This window comes from Tripterygium wilfordii, chromosome 16 (assembly GCF_013401445.1).
Source record: "Tripterygium wilfordii isolate XIE 37 chromosome 16, ASM1340144v1, whole genome shotgun sequence".
Taxonomy (NCBI): Eukaryota; Viridiplantae; Streptophyta; class Magnoliopsida; order Celastrales; family Celastraceae; genus Tripterygium; species Tripterygium wilfordii.
In genome coordinates, this window is record NC_052247.1 from 7,931,011 (window position 1) to 7,953,878 (window position 22,868).

Sequence of the window (22,868 nt, forward strand, 5' to 3'; positions counted from 1 at the left end):
TATAGTGTTGGACACAAGTCCAGCACTGTGCGTTGGGTCTCGTGGCCCAATGTGACACGCTGGGCTAGGGCTGTGCACGGTCCGATTAACCGGACCATGCAGGTGAAACCATCACCAATCCGGAATTTACGGATTTGTATTTTCCGAAACCAAAACCAGACCAAAACCATTAAATCCAGTAACTACGGTTAACCGCTTAACCGGTCCGGTTTCGGTCCGGTTATGGTTTCCAATAAAATATGCAATCTGTATTCTGTAAGTGCAAAAACAAATGACAAATCCATGTGTATCAATCAAACTATCAAAGCTATAATAACTAATATTTGTTCCAACTTCCAATATTCAAAGTGAACTAAAAACACAAACACAATTTATCAATTACAGTCATCCAACTATCCACCAAGTATCAAAGTATCAAAACACTCAAGTATCAAACAAAGTGTATAATATTACAGTGAATACAGTCATCCAAATTCCAAAACAAAAAGGTTCAAAATCAAACAAGTAAAGTAGTAAACAATAGTAGGTAGCAGCTGCCAGCAAGTAGGCAGTAGTACTGTAGTGGGCAGCAATTGGGCAGTGACGTAGTGCTGCAGTGGGCAATAAGCTGTAAGTATCAGTAGACAGTAATTTACAAATATGAAATTAAAGAACTTCCAGTATGTAAAATTATAGAATGATACTATGATACCTCACTGGCTCACTTTGAACTTGCAAGGGCAGTTTTAGTAGGTTCTTTACTTGCAGAAATTTGCAATGCTTCCATTTCTACAGTAGAACATTAGAAATTGGAGATTAAGTAGAACATTATATGATAATAATTAATAGAACAATAGAATTAGTAGATATTAGCAATTTAGAACAAACCTTTTTCTATTTGTTCGCACCATTCATATAATTCAATCGAATCTTCAGTTGGTTCCTTGTAAAAGTCGAAAGGTTCGCATCAAATCCAATCATTGCAACAAATGAGTGCCTCCACTGTTTTGGGACTCAAACAAGCCCGAAAAGGATTGACAACTCGCTTCCCAGCACTAAATGCAGATTCTGAAGGCACACTTGACATCGGAGCAGCAAATATATCCCTAACAATCTTGGATAGAATTGGATACCTTAATTGGTTTTCTTTCCACCAATCCAACAAATTAAATGCAAGATTTTTAGGATTCTCGGCCGCCTCCAATAAATACTTATCAACTTCATTTCTAATTTGAACCCCATCTCTCTCTTTTCTTCTTCTCATAAACATCTCCAAATTTGCATCTCCCTCCTCTTCATTTACATCCCCCTCATTCTCATTAGTAGCATCCATACTCCATTGAGCAACTCCCGGAGTATCCTTTTTATAATCTTCATACATGTTGAATAAGAGAGTTTTCACTCTAAACACCAACCCTTCAATCATTGTAGGTTCATCTTCCAAGAATTCAAATCCCCATTGGACTAGATCCATTTTGTAACGAGGATCAAGGACCACTGCAAGAACCACAACTTGATTGACATCTTTGATATTACCCCAATACTTGTCAAACTTTGTTTTCATTGAAGTTGCAACCTTCTTTAAGAATTCATCATCACTTCTCATTGCCTTTTTCAATGCATCAGCCATCATATAAATCTCACGGAAAGGCACATTAGCTGTCACCGTTTTGTAGGAACTAAGTTTCAAAGTTGCATCATAGAATTTTTTTAAGAACTTGACAAAAACCCTAGCATAAGACCAATCTGAGGCACTGGGAGGCATGAGTTTCCTCCTTACATCATCAACCCTTCTTCTTTTACTCTGCTGATTCTCATCATCATCATCATCATCATTACTATCAAAATAACGCACATAATCAGTGGTCTCCTCCTCCAATCTCTCAAATGCCCTTTGCACCTTCAACGCCGCCTCTAACATAAGATAAATGGAATTCCATCTAGTTTTGCATTCTAAAGGCATAAGACCTTTGCTATCAATCTTCTCCAACACTAAACATTGTCGAAACTTTTCCAACCAAGATGGAGAGGATCTTGTATACTTACAAGCCTTGCGAATACTCTTAATTGAGCTATGCATTTCACTCAACCCATCTGAAACAATTAGATTAATGATATGTGCACAACATCTCATGTGTAAAAGATTCCCTTCAAATAGCAAAGTTTTCCAATGCCTCAATTGTCTAGCAACATACCTAATAGCACCGTCATTAGCCGATGCATTGTCAACCGTAATGGTGAACACTCTTTCAATACCCCAATCACTCAAACACCTCTCAATAAGTCTCCCTATGGCATCACCTTTGTGGTTGGTAATTTGACAAAAGTTCAGAATTCTTTTATGCAACTTCCAATCATCATCAATGAAATGGGCTGTTAGAGCCATATAGTTGACATTTTGAATGGAAGTCCATGTGTCAGTAGTAAGAGAGACTCTTTGGTTGTTGCTAGAGATGATACTTTTAAAGGTAGCCTTACGATCTAGATAAACACTCCAAACTTTCCTAGCAACAGTTGAACGAGATGGTGGATCAAATCTAGGTTGGACCTCTTTCATAAATCGTTTAAACCCTATCCCTTCCACAAACCTAAATGGGAGCTCATCAATTATAACCATCTCCACACATGCTAGAGTACTCCTCTCCTTGCTAAATGAATGTGCAACTAGGTTACCTTTGCCCTCAAATGAAAGGGTTTTTTGGCTCTTGTCCTCTTTAATTGGAGAATTAGGACAATAATGAAGCAAATGGGTCCTCAAGGTAGAAGTCCCATTGACTGTTGTGTTACATGCATAATCATGCTTACAGTGATTGCAAACTGCCCTTTTCCCCTTCCCTTTTACCACCATTGTCTCAAAATGATCCCATACAATTGATTTTTTCTTACCAGGACGTGGGGGGAGTGTCCCTGCAGCTTCAACTTCTTTCTCAGTTGATGTATCCTCTGGTTCTGTTGTCCCTACAGCTGCAATACCACTCTCAGATACACTTGGAGGTGTTGAAGTGGATGGAGTTTGGGAACTACCCTCTTCCATAGTCTTCATAAAAAATAGTATGTCAAACACTGCATAAAAGATTGAAATTATTTCAATAATTAATATTTCAAGAAACTATTCAATAACAATCATTCCATCATAGTGAATAAGATGAAAGCAAACTACGATAGTGAGATGCGAAAAGGCAAGAACAATTTTCTTCGTTCTTTCATCTAATGCAAAAAGGAATTATCAAGCTAACTAGTTTAACACCATCAGGCAGGCTACTCCAATTAGTTTAATGGTTAATCTACAAATGAAGGAAGGATATGAGCTCTTAAACAATAAGCAAATGCAAAATCACAAAAGAAGTGCAAGCATATAATAATATACTATTAGTCTATTAGACCTCTCCAGATCGGACCAATTCAAGTCAAAGTCCAGCACTCATCAACCAACTAATAGAAACAGATAACTAAGTGTCCACTATCCAGAAGGACCAGGACCACCAATGGTTCAACAATGCATTCCAAAAGAGATCAAACAAGAGTAACAAACAAGAGAACTAAACATAGATCAAACAAATTACTAAATTAGCAACACTAACAGAGTAACATAATACTGAACAGAGTGAATCCCTAAATAAAAAATTCAAAATTATCAAGAGAGATCGAAATTAAATAGATCAAAAGAGAGTGAGTGAAGTGAAGTGAAGTAGTCAACACTGAACAGATCAACTCATAACCGTGTTAAACAAAAAATGAAGAACAATACCTGTTCGCAAGATATGGAAAGTTGGAAACCGAACAGGAGATGCGGCGGGACATGCGATGTCCTTCCTTAGCGAGACTGGCGAAACATGGAGTAACAAAACAGGAGAGTCGAAGACGACGTCCCTCGTGGTGGCGATGCGGCTGGACTGGTGAGTGCCGAGTGGTGAGTGCCGACCGTGCTTTAGATAATATTTTTAGGTTTTCTCAAAGACTCAAACTCTCTCTTGATTTGCTGCAGTTTAGTATTTTAAAATTTTAATTTAGACTTTTAGTAATTTAGTTTAGTTTATACATTTATGTTTTTAAGTTTAATATTTTAATTTTAATAGTGGATGAATGGATATCTAGCTGTCTACCATTCAGCTTAATATCATCCATAACAAATAAAATATTAAAATATATTTTATATATATTATATATAATTAAATATTATATATGTGTATATAACCGGTCCGGTCCGGTTATTCATGGTTTCAAATATATGAAACCACTGACCGGACCGGTCTAAGACGGTTATTCTCGGTTATAATAACCGTTTGACCAGAAAAAGTCAAAACCGGATCCAAACCGGCCCGACCGGTCCGATTTCCGGTTTCGGTCCGGGTTCTGGTTTCAATTGAGCAGCCCTACGCTGGGCTGCATGTGGTCTAGCGCTGCTCTTCTTCAGCCAAATCATTCTCAATGCTCAAAATACAAATTCACCTGTGATTGATTTTTGTGCCTTTTGTTTGCAAAAGGTAAGTTAAGTAAATTAAAAGGAAATAATGCATAAAGAATAATTGAAAAACTTATCTTGTTACCTTCTGTTTTATTTTGTAATTAACTCTGTAAATACATTAATGCTTTCAAATTATCTTTATGGAGTCTACTTCTATGTGAATTGACCATCCTTCCCCCAATACTAGCATATTCAAATGCCATTGTGTAAACTGGAATAGCAAGGACGTCTCTCAAAATCATTTGCAAAGTCGGATACTTTACGCCATGTGTTTTTCAATTTTTTTATAATATATTAGTATGACATATTTTACTACTAGTATAATTAAATTATTTATTATTTTAATTCTAATCATACTAAGAGTGTGTTTGGATTGAGGAATTTGGGGAGAAGGGAAGGAAAGGGAAGATAAAGGGAAGGAATAATACTTTACATCTCCCATGTTTGGATATATATAAAAAGAAGGGGAAGAAAATTAGTTTAATTTATTAATTTATCCTTATTTTTATGTTAAAGTGTTATGTACAAGGGGTAAAATAAATTTTAACTTATAAATAACCTAAATAGTCAACCCTTCCCTCCAAATGACTTCATTTTGAGAGGAAAAAATTTTGATAAAAATTTAATGAAATCTTCCTCCCAAATTCTCTCAAATCCCTCCCCTTAATTTTTTATGAACTATCTAAACAAAGGAATTAGAAGGAAACTCACTTTCCCTTATCTTCTCTTCCCTTCCCTCCAAATCCCTCAATCCAATTCCCTTGTTTGGATAGTTTAGAAAAAATTACGGGGTGGGATTTGAGAGGAAGATTTTATTAAATTTTTGTCAAAAATTCTTTCCTCCCAAAATGGAGTCATTTGGAGGGAAGGGATGACTATTTAAGTTATTTATAAGTTAAAAACCTATTTTACCCTTGGATAGAACACTTAAACATAAAAAATAAGGATAAACTAGTAAATTAAACTACTTTTCTTTTCTTTCTTTTTTTATCTATCCAAACATGCGAGAGGGAAATGTAATTTCCCTTTCATTCTCTTCCTTCCTCTTCCCTTCCCCTCAAATCCCTCAATCCCAACACACTTTAAGAGTGAGGAAGCCTGATATAGCTATTGGTAGATACTTTTAATTAGTTAGCGTTCACATTACTTAATGATACCAATCTATCACGTTAATGAGAATGTTAGCTGGAACGCCAAAGTCCTTTCCATATTCAATATCTTACCTTCGTTCATATTTCTAAAAAAAATTGTCATTACTGTCTAACCAACCAGCCTGTATCGTTTAAACAAATAAACCCTAGCAGGACTTAAACTAACCTTACGACTCCCAGTATACGCGTCCGTACTGACAATAGTGATATCTCCATCAGGCACATTAAATGGTAGCGGAATAACATCTCTATTGTTTACAATAATTATCCCATATCCACCATAAAATAACATCTCTATTGTTTCCATGAACGCAATCGTCAAAACCAAGGCGTACTGCCACTGATTCATCTCATTATTGAGACAAAGATAATGAGAATGCCACTAGCAGCTCTCTGTAAACTTAGAGTGGAGAAGTAGAAGAAACTCTCTATCTGATATTTCACTTTGACCTCATAAGTCCAATCCCAATCAGCAGTAATTGGGCATTTGGTTCCTAAAACTCGATCCAAGAACTCTTTCTGAGTTGAATGCCATTCCTGCATCAACATCAACCAATAATGTCATTGTTGCTTCTTGGTTACCATAATTCTATAGATCATAATGACATAACATGTGATAAGTAATGGCTCATCAAGTTCATTCCTAACATTGACATGCAACTACATTCAGTTGGTAGCTGATAGAGCTTAACTTTAGGGATACCGTAATCTCTTCGCGATCTCCGCATATACAAGAAGTCAACTGAATCTCTTGATTGTAATTACATTAGTTAGATTGATTTAGTTTCCTTATCACTGTGATATTCTTACCAACTTTGTATTATACTCAATGGTGATTGTATCACTATATAATGTAACGTGTAGACTCAATGAAGGTAACATAGTTTTACACAACTTCTTTATGGTATCGAAGCCCGTCCGTCAACGAGCAGATTCGATTCCTTGCCAACCCTAATTCTCTCTTACATTTAGCTACCCTTCTTCTTCCTCTTTCATCTATCCGCAAACAACAACCTGCTCTTCTTCTCAACTAAATAGTTATGTCTACACCTCCTACTACTACCCTTGACACCTCTTCCTCACCTGAATTTACCTCCCCAATCACCGGTGACCTCACCACACTTCCAGCTCTTACGTCTCTCCCACAAATTCACACTTCTTCTCCTTCGATAACTAGCCCACTTATCTCTCTCAAATTCCTTCCAAACTAGCCAAACATGGCGGAAACTACGCCTCCTAGAAATCTCAAATGCGTAACCTTCTATTCGGTTATGACCTCCTTGGATACGTTGATGGAAATCTACCATGTCCAACCCAAACCGACCATGAAATCTCACTCTGGCGTCGTCAAGATCGGTTGATACTCCTTGTCATCCAAGCAACCGTGCATAATACTGTTGGTCCTACTATTAACAATTACTCAACTGCTGCTGAAGTCTGGACCAAACTTGAAACTACCTTTGCAAACCGGTCCAACACTCGTATGCTTACCCTTTTGTCCACTCTCATGAACACAAAAAAGCACGGCAAAACTGTCACTGTCTATATGACAAAGATCAAAGGTCTAGTCGATGACCTTGCTCTCATTGGGCACACAATGAGTGACACTGAGATTTTGGGTCACGCACTCAACGGTCTAGCAGATGAATACAAGGACTTAACTGCAGCTATTCGTGTCCGTGACACACCTATTTCCTTTGAAGATCTCTACAACAAACTTCTAGATGAGGAATTAATTCGTAATCGTGGAGAACCTAAGGAGGATGATATACCAATAATAGCGCAATTTACTTAACGACGCAACAACTATTGAGGCTGAGGCGGCCGAGGCAACCGTGGTGGATACTCTCACTCAAACCGCGACAACTCTGGCCATTTTAACAATACCTCAGCCACTCCTCCAACTATGGCAGTCCCAATCAAACTCGGCCTCCCCTCACTCAGGGCTGACCTCCTTCCTCCTCAGGTATAGGTTCCAACTTGAGTTCACAGTTTAACTCACATACTTGGAATTTCAATCCATATCAGGGACCACCTCGTATCACTTGCCAACTATGTGACAAGGCTGGTCATAGTGCAAAGTGCTGTTGCTCAAAGCCTCTGCCCTTCTCACACAATTCTCGGGCACAAGCAAACTTTGTTGATAGTGAATCAAGTGTCCATAGCAATAATAACTGGGTCCTTGATTCCGGCGCTACACACCACATCACATCGGATCTTCAGAATCTTTCCATGCACTTAGATTATCTTGGAAACGAAGACGTTATAGTTGGCAATGGTAATGGCATTCCTATCTCTCATATTGGCTCATCTACTGTTAATTCTTCCGTTCATTCATTTCAACTTAACAATATTTTGTGTGCCCCTTCTATTAAAAAAAATCTCATATCTGTATCTCAATTTTGCAAGCATAATAATACCTCTGTTGAATTTTTCCCTAACCATTTTCTTGTGAAGGATCTGGTACGGAGGCATCCTAGGATTTAGGGTTTAGGAATCTTCCACTTGGTATTGGTAAATGGAAACGCCTCAGATCCTTATGTTTGGGTGGGACCGCAATAGAGGAATTGCCCTCATCAATTGAAAGTCTCACTGAACTAATTAAAACGCATTGAAAGTAATAATCGGACAAAGTATAAAACCTTGAAAATGCATCCCAAAAGCCCAAAGTAAGATTCCATGTACACATAGAAGCAATACAAAAAAATGGCGATTTCGTCGTCGAAGCAAATTAGCTTCTCCTTCGTCTGAACTTATGGGTATGTAATCTAATTCTTTATTCTTGATGGGTTCTTCGATTTTTTTTTGTATTGCTTCTATGTGTACATGGAATCTTACTTTGGGCTTTTGGGATGCATTTTCAAGGTTTTATACTCTGTCCGATTATTACTTTCAATCCAATTCCATTAGTTCAGTGAGACTTTCAAGGGAGTATACTCTGTCCGATTATTACTTTCAATGCGAGAGGCTTAGGAATCTTCCACTTGGTATTGGTAACTTGAAACGCCTCAGATCCTTATGTTTGGGTGGGACCGTAATAGAGGAATTGCTTACATACATACACCATCTACTATTAGATTATTGCTTCTATATGAGTGGCCGTCATCAACTTCCTCTAGCAATTATCTCCTTCAACCTTCGTCGCAGTCACCTCTAAAATCTGGCGTCAAAGACTTGGTCATCCCTCACAACCTATCCAACAAAAATTACTCTCCAGCAATGAAATTTTTGCATCTGATTCTCGTTCTTCTCATGTATGCAACTCATGTCTTTGCAATAAAATTCATAAATTATCATTTAAAAAATCGTCTTTAATTTGTGACAAACCGTTCCAACTTATTTATTTTGATGTATGGGGGCCTGCGCCTATTATATCCTCTTATCAATATCGCTACTACGTTATTTTTGTTGATTATTTTACAAAACACACGTGGTTCTTTTCCTTAAAACAAAAATCTAATGTTATCTCGATTTTTGAGAAATTCCATAGTCTCATCTCCAATTATTTCCATACTACAATCCAAACTCTATATACCGGTGGTGGTGGTGAATTTCAGGCACTATCATCTCTATTATCCAAACTTGGTATTCAACACCTCACATCCCTTCCATATACTCCTGAACATGTTGGATCTGCTGAAAGAAAACACCGCCACATAGTTGAGATCGGTCTCACACTTCTCCATCAAGCATCACCCTTCTCGTTTATGGCACTTTGTATTCCAAACTGCCACTTACCTCATCAATAGACTACCCACACCAAATCTCCAACATGACACTCCATATCATAAACTGTTTGGCCACACACCCACCTACACTTCCCTACGTATTTTTGGTTTCTTGTGTTATCCTTGGCTTCGTCCTTACGCACAGTCATAAACTTCAACCCCGCTCCCGTCCATGTGTCTATCTTGGATTCTCTATCTCCAACCATGCGTTTTTATGTCTTGACCCCAAAACCAACAAAATCTTCATCTCTAGACATGTTGTATTTTTTGAAGATCATTTTCCGTTTCAACATGTCTCCTCCTTTCACCAATCACAACCTGATCTCCACACTATCTTCACCAATGATATTTATCCCCCACACTCCGTTCCCTTCCATACCTCTACACCTCCTCAAATCACACAATCCAACCCGTCCCAGTCCTCCCTAGTTGAGTCACCTCATCAACTTTCCTAGCCAATTCCCAATTCCGCAATACCATAACCAACTTCAACCCTCACTACAGTTTCCCCCCCAGTCATACCACGAACAAGTTCAACCCTTGCTGACCTCCCCTTTTCCTCGTGGTCCACTCATGTAGATACATCTCCGCTCTTGTCCACCTCGGATGGTCCTTCTACAGACACCTCACGGGTAAGTTCCTCTTCATCCATTCCTATCGCACCACCACCACCACGCCATTCCCAACCGCATTATTACCAGACCCCAAAATAACATCCATAAGCCAAAGAAACCATTTTCCCTAACCACCCAATCTTCGGCATCTCCAAATGACCTTCTCACCGAGCCCACCTCCTTTACTCAAGCCACCAAACTACCCCAATGGCATGCTGCCATACAAGATGAGATCTCAGCACTCCAAAAAAATAACACCTGGATACTTGTCCCCTTCTCCCCTACACAAAATATTGTTGGTTGCAAATGGGTGTACAGGATTAAGAGACACCCTGATGGCTCCATTGCTCGCTACAAGGCTCGCCTTATTGCCAAAGGCTTTCATCAACGACTCGGCATTGACTTTACAGAGACATTTAGTCCGGTTGTCAAACCTACCACCATTCGGATTATTTTAAGTATTACAGTCTCTCGTGGTTAGGTTTTGAATCAACTCGACGTGAATAATGCCTTCTTGCAGGGCACCTTATCTGACACTGTGTTCATGCAGCAACCTCCGGGTTTCACTAATCCCGAGCTTCCAACGCATGTCTGCCACCTAAACAGGGCTATCTATGGACTTTGTCAAGCTCCTCGTGCTTGGTACACTGAGCTTAAAAATTATCTTCTTACTTGTGGCTTTATCATCTCCAAGAGTGATGCGTCTCTCTTCATACATCGCACTGTCTCCACCATAATGTATCTTCTGGTATACGTGGATGACATAATATTAACGGGCAGCAGTGCTAAGCATATTGCTCAATTTACGGTGCAACTCTCCAAACGCTTCTCTCTGAAAGACCTTGGTCCTTTACACTATTTCTTGGGTGTGGAAACGTCACGCACTACCACCGGTCTCCATTTGTCTCAAAGCAAATATATAAATGATCTTCTCGGCAAGGCTCATAAGCATGATGCAAAGGCAACAAGCACTCCCATGTCATCAACTGAATCTCTTAAACTCCATGATGGCTCACCACCTCATGATCCCACGGAGTATCGCCAGGTTCTTGGATCTCTTCAGTATCTCTCTCTTACTAGACCGGACGTAAGCTTTGCTGTGAACAAACTTGCACAGTACATGCACCGTCCATCTGCTATCCATTGGACTGTTGTCAAGCGTGTTTTACGTTACAACTTCATGCTTCTCACTATGGGCTCTTTATCTCGGCTTCTTCCCCGTTACAACTTCATGCTTTTGCTGATGTTGACTGGGCCAGAAATCCTGACACTTATCACTCCACTTCGGCGTATGTTGTTTTCCTTGGTTCCACTCCCATTAGCTGGAGTTCAAAGAAATAGTCAACAATCTCCCGATCCTCCACCGAAGCCGAATATAGAGCTATTACTTCCACAACGGCAGAGGTAAATTGGGTGACTCATTTATTGGCTGAACTTGGTCTTCCATGTAAGTATCCCCCGACCATATACTGTGATAATCTTGGGGCCACGTATCTTTGCTCCAATCCTATATTTCACTCTCGGATGAAGCACATCGCTATTGATTTTCACTTTGTCGTGATCAAGTTGCTCGCAAGGTACTTCGCTCCAAGCTGAGTATCCTTCCTGGATCCTTGCGCTTGCGGGGGCATGATAGAGCTTAACTTTAGGGATACCGTAATCTCTCCGTGATATCCGCATATACAAGAAGTCAACTGAATCTCTTGATTATAATTACATTAGTTAGATTGATTTAGTTTCCTTATCATTGTGATATTCTTATCAACTTTGTATTATACTCAATGGTGATTGTATCACTATATAATGTAACGCGTAGGCTCAATGAAGGTAACACAGTTTTACACAACCACATTTAGAATTGGTCCGAAACTGGCTGTTTATCCCAATAACCTACGAATATATTATTTAATTCAATAAGATCACTTGAGATAAAAGCTAAAAAAAGAGAAAGTAAAGTAACAATAAAAATATTTTTTTAAAAAAACACAATTGAGTTAAAAAAATAGTAAATTATAAGCTGGATAAGAGAAATGAAAGAATCTGCTGGTCAACTACAAGCAGGGAGGATTTGAGGTAGGGGACAGTCCAATTAAATAATACAAATGGGTTACCTCCTAAAAATAAAGGAAACCAAAAACACATAATCAGGAGCAAGTCATAACCTTCACCAGCAAACATTTGATCCCTTCCTCCCACTCCCGCCTCTTTCTCTCCATCCACCGAGAGAGGGATGTGAATTTCTGTTATCTGTGATCTCTTGTCGCCTTCTATAACCCTGGCTGCATTTGATCCCCCGAGTCAAAAGGGCAAGGGCTTAGGCATATGAATGTTACGAATATATCTTGCAAAAATTTATTTTGCATCAGTTCTGAGTTCTGACTTTGCTAACATTTTCCCCCTGGAAACTAAAACCAACATTGTCAATCATCTCGCAAAACACTTATTAATTATGCCTCATGAATTCCAGGTTTAAATCACCAAAAGTTACTTTGTCATTATGCGGAGATTGAGAAGCGGAAAACCAATAATGCTCATTCTCTTTGAGAGGAGCAAATCCACCCTCTCTTTCCCTCATCTAGATACTGTTGGACTTTTTTGTTCCAGACCATGCCCTTCATGGTTCACAGCTATTCCACAAACAGCAAATCTGTTTGAATCGGCAACCTCTCTAAGCCCCAATCAATAAGCCACCATGGAATGTACTCCATCACATCCCACCAAAATCTACAATTTCATCAACATTATGTCTAATTTATCAATGAAAACTGAAATTTTCACAGAAAATGAAACATGACTTTACCACCTACATAGTAGAGAAATGAAAAAACATTGTTTAAGTGATAGATAATAGATATTAGAAACTTGACTGTCATAAACTCATCATTCACTTACAAATGGAAACCATTTAGGGAGACCATGGTGAACGGGAAAGGCATGGTGAAAATCTGCGTAAGTACCAGAAAGTGAATTGTATGCAAAACAAAAACCATAATAAAAGTATAGAAATTTGAAGAAGAAATCGAAAACTTACTAATTTCCTGATCGGTACGAGTAAACGAGGATCGATTTGTAACTTGATTACTAGAACCAAGAATGATTCCACAGTACGAACACCTTTCTTTGCTTGTGAGCCTTTTGTTCTACAAAATCAAAAAGGTATGGAAGATTTTACAGAGTTGACTTTCTCTGTACTAAGTTCTCTCTTTTAAAGAGAAAACAACGTCAGTTACATTTTTGTAACTGACGTAGGTTACCAGCAGTTGTCTCCAAGACAACTGCTCAATAACAAACCTAATATGGGTTGGGTTGGGTCAAGCCCTCATGGGCGGCCCATATTTAAAACCCAATTTCCAACAAAAAGGATATAAACAAAAAAAAAATGGTAGAGTTGCATTACGATACCTGAGATGAACCAAAAGTCTTGGACCCATGCCATATAATTTCAAGAGATTTTATCTTCTTTGTGTTTTCCTCTCTCCTGTCAATCTTGAACTCGAGAGGAGCTAGCAATAGTTGATTTTATAGAATAATAAAGTGTTTGAAACATGCAACTTGCGGAAGCGTATAAGGACCTCATAGACATAAACGATAGCTAGACAAGTTTCAAAAATTTCTTATCAAATACTAATCACCATAGCATAAACCATATATCAATTAATTGCAATTAGATTATATACCTTGAGATCTCTCTGATTTGATCTCTAATAGTCAGGAACGAAGGATGGAGTCAACGAGTTTGATACTAAGCTCAAACCTGCGGATCTTCCATCGTATGCACCAATTCCCAAACTTGGATTGAGAGGGTGGTCTCTTTTCTCCAAGAACCTGAAGAACACAAATCAAAACTAGTGGAAATGATTAGAGAGTAGAGAGGCCAACTGGTGTCTCAAAACTTTTGTCGTCAAAACACACACTATATGTGTATTTATAGGGTCGGCTACATCTAGAGTTTTCTCCCTAGATGGGCCGGCCCCTAAGCCTCTCCCTCTCCTAATTCAGGTCCGTTTTGGTTTTCCTGTATCTCTAGTATTGAGCTTTTGGGCTACGGTGGGGACCAACTATGAAAAATAAAACATGGGCTTCCTATGAATTTAATTATCATCCCAAACCCATGGACATAATTATAATTCATAAATTATAATATATTCCACTAAAATATTATAATTGCACTCCCCCTTTTATCTCAAATTAAATCTGAGCCTTGGTTATACTTGTTCATAAAATTTCTCACATTAAGTTACAGATACCTGTCAATTAAATATGCCATTGACATATAATATTTAATTGACATCTTTAGATATTTCCTTGAGCTTACCTCTTAACTTATTTGAATGTGTCGGATTAATTAAAATCCACCTGCAGGGTTTCGACACAATCTCAAATCCTATAAGCATTCTCAAGAGGGTATCATCAATCCATTGGACGTGAATTTTATTAACAGATTATTTCCATCGTACATTTAATGTTGTGGCCCAACTTACTTGGTGTTTGTTGGCCTGTACGAAAAGACCTCACCCTTTAGTAAATCAAAGTCCCGTATATTAAATGCACATGTACCAATAATCTTTAACAAATTAAGAATATGAACAATTCTATAATGTCTGTGTGAGTGTCCAATTTTTCATATAGTCAGACTGGGAAAATTGACTCACACGTAGTCCTGCGCAATACACACCAAGTGTACTGGTATAGTAAGTTCAAGCTTTGTCACTCTCCGTAACCAAGATAGGTATACTGAAATATTATACCACAGCCAAGCCGACGGTTTGTCCAATTCCTTCTTAGTTGTGATTGCTTACTTATATTCGATAGGAGCTTATGAATTGATCTTCCGTGTGTAAGCTTAGACTCTACACACCAATTCATATACCATATAGAATAAAAGACATTGATTCCAATATGTCTTTTCTCATTTTAAATGCTAAATATATTTTATTCAAATAAATAAATCGAGTTTGAATATTACATAAAATAATGGCCTTTAGCATACTATTCCTATCAATCTCTCACTTCTGCTCAAGGCCATGATGATACACATCTTATTGCCAGGCCCTCCAAGTGTCCCTCAAATGGTTTTATAGGTAAGCATATGGTGAATGGATCCGCCAGGTTATCCTTTGATGCTATCTTTGTCACTACGACGTCACCTCTTCGTACGATCTCTCGTATCAAGTGATACATGCGTTCAATATGTTTTCCTGTTGAATGAGCCCTTGGTTCCTTCGAATTTGCAACTGCTCCGCTATTGTGATAGTAAAGTGTAATAGGTGACAGAGTTGTAGGCACCACATTCAAGTCTATAAGAATGTTTCGGAGCCACACTGATTCTTAAGCTGCCTCAGAGGCTGCTACATATTCAGCTTCCATAGTGGAGTCAGCAATACAAGATTGCTTGACACTTCTCCAACTAATGGCTCCACCTCCCAATGTGAAAACATACCCTGAAGTTGATTTCCTGGAATCTTTGTCTGACTGAAAATCTAAATCTGTATACCAAGTAGGTATAAGCTCATCAGACTTGTAAACTAGCACATAATCTCTCGTTCTCCTTGGGTACTTGAGTATGTGCTTTACAGCAATCCAATGTTCCATACCTGGATTAGACTGATATCTACTAACTAGACCAACCATATAACATATGTCTGGTCTAGTACACATCATGGCATACATGAGGCTTCCCACTGCCGAAGCATATGGTACTTGACTCATTTTCTTTATCTCATCAACATCCTTAGGACACTGATCTCAAGATAAAGTGACTCCATATCTGTAAGGAAGAAATCTTTTCTTGGAATCTTTCATGTCGAATCTTGCCAGGATGGTGTCAATGTAGACTCCTTGAGATAGGCACAACATTCTTTATTTTCGATCTCTTAGTAGTTTGATCCCAAGAATGTGGCCGGCTTCTCCCAAATCTTTCATTTCAAATTGATTACTCAACCAGACTTTAATAGTAGATAATATAGCTACATTGTTTCCGATGAGTAATATATCATCTACATAACGTACTAAGAATACCACCACACTTCCATTGCTCCTCCGATAGACACAAGGTTCATCAGGATATTGCTCAAATCCATAGGATTTTATTGTCTGGTCGAATCTTATATTCCAAGATCTGGATGCCTGTTTGAGTCCATAAATGGATCTCTTAAGCTTGCACAATAGGTGCTCTTGGTTTCTTGCTACAAATCCATCTGGTTGCACCATATAAATGCTTTCGTTAAGACTTCCATTTAGGAAAGCTGTCTTGACATCCATTTGCCATATTTCATAATCATAAGATGCTGTAATGGATAAAAGTATCATGATAGATTTAAGCATGGCTATCGACGAAAAGGTTTCCTCATAATCGATTCCTTCTTTCAGAGTGTACCCTTTCGCAACAAGCCTAGCTTTGAAGGTTTCAACCTTCCCATCCACCCCCTTCTTTCTCTTGTAGATGCACTTGCAACCAATGGGTTTTACACCATTCGATGGTTCTACAAGTTCCCATACCTGATTTGAGTACATGGACTCCATCTCAGATTTCATAGCCTTCTTCCAAGATATTGCATCTTTATCTTGGAGAGCTTCTTTGTAGTTACTGGGATCAGTATCTTGTTCAGTTGGGATCATTTCATATACTTCACCCAATAGAGCATATTGACTAGGTAATCTAGTTACCCTCCCACTACAACGAGGCCCTATTTGTTCGTTTGGAGTATTTTGGTGTGATGATTATGTTCGATTTGTATCAGGATCTTCACGCTGATCTGGTTAATTCCCCAACATATCCTGATCATTCCTCTGAACAGAATCAATTTGGGATTCCATAATCCTCCCACTATTATGTGGTACTGGATCGTTATCCTCAACTAGTGTTTCTTGAGTTGTTTGGTTTCCTTGTGTTTCCCCCCTTAATTCCTCAAGAACAATCTTACTTTTGGATTTGTGATTCATCAAATAGTCTTCTTCTAAGAATCGGGCATTGGTGCTGACAATGACCTTCTGATCGTTAGGACTATAAAACAAACCACCTTTGGTACCACGAGGGTATCCAACAAAAAAACATACTTTTGTTCTTAATTCCAACTTCCCAGTGTTCCCTACCAGCACATGGGCCGGACTACCCCATATCCGTATATGGGCCAAGCTGCGCTTTCACCCTGTCCATAATTTAGTAGGAGTAATTGGTACTGACTTAGAAGGAACTAAGTTCAGAATGTAGGCAGCTGTTTCTAGGGCATAGCCCCAGAAGAAATTAGGCAACTCAGAAAAACTCATCATCGATCTTACCATTTCCATAAGAGTCCTATTCCTCCTTTCTGCCACACCATTTTGTTGAGGTGTGCCTGGCGTAGTCAGCTGGGATGAAATTCCCTCTTCGTTTAAGTATTCCATAAACTCTCCTGAGAGGTATTTGCCACCACGAGTAGATCGTAATGTTTTGATACTCTTTCCTAAATGTTTCTCCGTAACTGCCTTATAACTTTTGAACATCTCAAAAGTTTCAAACTTACGATGCATTAGAAAAATGTATCCATACTTTGAGTAATCGTCTATGAAAGTGACGAAGTACTCATAACCTTCTTTTGCTTGGATAGTCATTGGACCACACACATCAGAATGTACCAACTCCAAACATTCTTTGACTCTATACCCCTTGGCCGAAAATGACCTCTTAGTCATCTTACCTTCCAAACATGATTCACAGACTAAAAGTTCCTCAACTTCTAATGAACTCAAAGGTCCATCTCGTACCAGCCTAGTAATCCTGTTTAGATTTATATACCTAAGTGTAGATGCCAAAGATAAGTTTGATTTGGTTTCGAAGGTTCCTCTCTTTGACGGCAAAATTGTTGAGTTATTCAATTCTTTACATATAGCAGAATTTGGACTTATAATGTAAAGATTATCTATCAAAGTACCAGAACAGATAAAACATTTATTGTACCTGATAACAATAGAGTTATCAAACTCAAAACAATATCCATTCAAAGCTAAAGAGGGAACTGAAAGTAAATTTCGTCTCATAGCTGGTACGTAAAGACAATCGTTCAAAATTAAAGTCCTATCACTACGAAAACTCAAATGAAAAATGCCTACTGCTTCTACTCTTAGTCTTGTTGCATCTCCCAAAAGCACGTAACTCTCTTCTTTATTTGGTCGTCTAGTTTCCTGGAATCCCTACAACGAATTGCAAACATGATTAGTGGCTTCAGTGTCTACACACCAAGATCCAGTAGACACAATCGCTAATTGTGTTTCGACAACAAATAAAAGAAAGTTACCTTGAGTATTCTTGCTTAGCCATGTCCGACATTGCTTTTTCCAATGTCCCTTCTGGCCACAGTGAAAACACTTGCCTTTCGACATTTTCACTCCACCTTGAATACCCTTGGAGTCGATTGATTTATTCTTCTTTTGAGTCTTTTTCTTCTTCTTACCTTTCGATTTTGTAGAAGATCCTTTCTCATTCGGATTGACCTTAGCTTGCTTAGGTTGAAGTTTCTCTGCTCCTTTAAGCTCATTGAGAAGTTCCAGCAAGGTATAAAGCCTTTTGTTCATGTTATAATTCAGCCAAAAATTCTCATAGCTATGAGGAAGAGATTGAAGTACAATATCGATCTAGCTTTCACCATCAATATCAGCACCAAGTACTTCGAGCTCATTCAAAAGACTCATCATCTTAAGAGTGTACTCACTTACAATTGCTCTTTCCTTCAACTGGGTGTTTAGGGGGTTTTAAGCGCAGTCTGCCTTGCGGCTCTGCCTTGATCACCAAACATCTCCTTTAGGCTATAAATGACGTCATAGGCACTTGTCATATTCTGGTGTTGTGTTTGCAACACGTCTGACATTGATGCTAACATGTAGCATCTAGCCATTTCATCAGCCTTCTTCCACTTCTTGTGAGCACTGAGTTGCTCATCGGTGGCCCCTCCTTAGGCAATTCAGGGCATGCTTCAGTCAACACAAATTTGTACTCTTCAGAGGTGAGCACAATATCCAAATTTCTTTTCCAGTTGACATAGTTTGTTCCTTCCAACTTATGGTCTTTCGGTATAACAGATAATGGGTTGAAAGAAGGCATTTTGAAAAACTAAAAAATGACATATTCAGAAATTAATTTATGGCATACATGATTCGAATTATCTAACATTGCACCCATAATCAATCATATAATTCGTTAACAATCAAAACACTTTTTCCTATCTCGATGGGAGAATAAATTCCATGCAATTTAGTTCACATTAAATTTCATTGTCTAGACAACACGCCGTGTCAAATGTAAATTTAATTAGTTTACTTGCTTTGGTCCTATAAATAGTGGTATTGATTTCGATGGGAAATATTTCCATAATTTATAGTTAAGTGGTATAACCATCACTTGATCATAATCTCACCATCTTCATAAAATTTATTCCGATGGGGAAATAATTTTATAATAAATGACTACCCATTATGACTATCAAGAAAACTAATAATATGAGATATTTGTAATTGAAAATTTCCGATAGGGAGGAAGGTCTATGCCAACACATATTTTCAATTACATCTCTATTAAATTTTCTTAGCAATAATCCAACTTAAAAAATATTTTTGTAATTCCAAAACTCCTGGAATTGAGATATCTTTAAAAATGCTTTGACCAGAATTTACGCATTTTGGTATCACCGCCCAAAACCGAGATTCGTTACGGATTTTCTCCATTAAGTGAAACCGTTATCGCAACACCAAAGGTTTTCAATTTAACGATTAAAAAATCTAACACCCAGGTCGTTCCCAGGAAAGAGGGGGCTTTCCGAAAAACGGCACGCATTTAAGTAATCTCAATCCTCGACATAACTTTCTAGACATTGCATTGTTAATCATAAAATTAGAATACTTAAATGCATGGGTCGGAATTGCACACTTTGGTTCCGAAAAGAATCTCAAGTTAAAAACGGATTTTCCCAAAATAATACCGTAGTCACATTTAATATCTCAAATTTTTGAATTTTATTATTACATATTTTTCTTTGAACCAATGATGGAGACCGTAGGGTGATGTGTAACCCTTCTCCCACTTAATATTTTATTTTTGGGTGATTAATATTTTAATTTCCATGTTTAGATAACATTCATAAATAAATAGGAATCCTAATCTAGCATGGCATTTAATTACAATCATACATGCAATTAAAATAGAAGACATAGTTAAAATAGGAAACCAAATCAATCAAGAGTCCTAGCTATCATGGTCTTCAATTAAGCCCGAATCTCTACTAGATTAGAAATCCTTGTTTGGAAATTGCTCGAAACATTGCTGCCCGGACTGCCCAAACTGCCCCGCACCCGCTCTCCGATCTGCCCCCTGCCTCCCATATCTGTCCAGCAGCTTCCGACGGTGACCGCTGGTTGCCGGATGCGCTACAGCAGCTTCCAGCACTTGCTGCCTGCGCTGGCAGCAGTAGCCGGTAGTGGCAGCAAGGCTGCCGGTGTCTTTTGTCTCTTCGTTTCTTCATCTGTTTTTACAAAAAGAATCCTAGCCTCCTTCAAACCGGAGTTCATAAACTAAAAATTCGATTTACAAAAATTCCTACTCCTTTATTCGGAGTGAACAATTCTAAAGTCAGAATTAAAAAAAACTAGACCATGATAGCTAGAATTTCAACCTGCAAAAACAAGTTGGCAATAACACCGAGAAATATAGATTATACTAACAAATTAAATTTGATAAATTTTTGATTTTGTTTAGCATCGATTACGTATCTATGACCAGCCTCTGATACCAATTGTTGGAAACATGCAACTCGCGAAAACGTATAAGGATCTCATAGACATAAATGATAGCTAGACAAGTTTCAAAAATTTCTTATCAAATACTAATCACCATAGCATAAACCATATATCAATTAATTGTAATTAGATTATATACCTTGAGATCTCTCTGATTTGATCTCTAATAATCAGGAACGAAGGACGGAGTCAGCGAGTTTGATACTAAGCTCAAACCTACAGATCTTCCACCGTATGCACCAATTCCCAAACTTGGATTGAGAGGGTGGTCTCTTTTCTCCAAGAACCTGAAGAATACAAATCAAAACTAGTGGAAACGATTAGAGAGTAGAGAGGCCAACTGGTGTCTCAAAACTTGTGTCGTCAAAACACACACTATGTGTGTATTTATAGGGTCGGCCACACCTAGGGTTTTCTCCCTAAGTGGGCCGGCCCCTAAGCCTCTCCCTCTCCTAATTCCGGTTCGTTTTGGTTTTCCTGTATCGTCTACATGGGGACCAACTAGGAAAAATAAAACATGGGCTTCCTATGAAATTAATTATCAGCCCAAACCCATGGACATAATTATAATATATTCTACTAAAATATTATAATTGCACTCCCGTTTTATCTCAAATTAAATCTGAGCCTTTCATTATACTTGTTCATAAAATTCCTCACGTTAAGTTACAGATACCCGTCAATTAAATATGCCACTGACATATAATATTTAATTGACATCTTTAAATATTTCCTTGAGCTTACAGCTTAACTTATTTGAGTGTGTCGATTAATTAAAATCCACCTGTAGGGTTTTGACACAATCTCAAATCCTATAAGCACTCTCAAGAGGGTATCATCAATCCATAATTGGACGTGAATTTTATTAACAGATTGTTTTTCATCGTACATTTAATGCGGTGACCCAACTTACTTGGTGTTTGTTGGCCTGTACAAAAAGATCTCACCCTTTAGTAAATCAAAATCCCGTACATTAAATGCACATGTACTAATAATCTTTAATAAATTAAGAATATGAACAATTCTATAACGTCTGTGTGAGTGTACAATTTTCCATATAGTGAGACTGGGAAAATTGACTCACACTGTGTCCTGATAAATACACTCCAAGTGTACTGGTATAGTAAGTTCAAGCTTTGTCGCTATCCGTAACCAAGATAGGTATACTGAAATACTATACCACAGCCAAGCCGACGGTTTGTCCAATTCCGTCTTAGTTGTGATCGCTTACTTTTATTCGATAGGAACTTATGAATTGATCTTCCGTGTACAAGCTTAGACTCTACACACCAATTCATATACCATATAGAATAAAAGACACTGATGCCAATATGTCTTTTCTCATTTTAAATGCTAAATATATTTTATTCAAATAAATAAATCGAGTTTGAATATTACATAAAATAATGGCATTTAGCATACTATTCCTATCATAAAGAATACCAATACAAGAGATCCACCGGCGGAATTGATCTTCTTGTACAACAGGATCGCCCAGGTCTCAGATACGGTACATCTCGTGACTCAATTTCTGTCACCCTACCAGTTTCATCTTCTCCAATGAAGACATACCCCTTGGAAGTATTACTATATTTATGAAGATACACTTCTTACCTCGGACACTCAACTTTCCATATTTAGAAATAGGGGTATGAATGTAGGCAGCTGAACCCCATGGTCGTAAATGCTTTAATTTGGGTTTTCGACCAGTTCATAATTCATGTGGGGTTGACTAGAAAAATTTTGTTGGCACACGGTATAGTATGTAGGCAATAGTTAACAATACATCTCCGCAATATGAAATTGGTAGATTTTTTTGCGCCATCATAGATCTAACCATATCTAAAAGGGTTATGTTCCTCTTTTCGGCAACACCATTTTGTTGCAAAGTGTATGGAACAGTTAGTTGTCTAGTTATACCTTTTTCATCACATAATTCTTTGAATTGTTCCGATAGATATTCACCACCACGATCAGTCCTAAGAGTTTTGACGCTCTTATCTAATTAATTCTCAACCAACTTTAAATATTTTGTGAAGCATTCCAATGCTTCTGATTTATGGGAGATCAAGTAGATATGACCATATCGGGTATAATCATCTATAAAAGTGATGAAATATGAGGCACTGTGTCTGGCCCTTACATTCATTGGGCCATAGATGTCAGA

General features: G+C 38.0%; 1 protein-coding gene across 1 annotated transcript; it reads right to left on the reverse strand.

Annotated features, from left to right (window-relative positions):
- Positions 1–946: 946 nt before the first annotated feature.
- Positions 947–3,013, reverse strand: LOC119980743 (zinc finger BED domain-containing protein RICESLEEPER 2-like). The gene has a single exon (XM_038823540.1). It carries the CDS (start codon positions 3,011–3,013, stop codon positions 947–949), a length of 2,067 nt encoding a protein of 688 aa, XP_038679468.1.
- Positions 3,014–22,868: the final 19,855 nt, after the last annotated feature.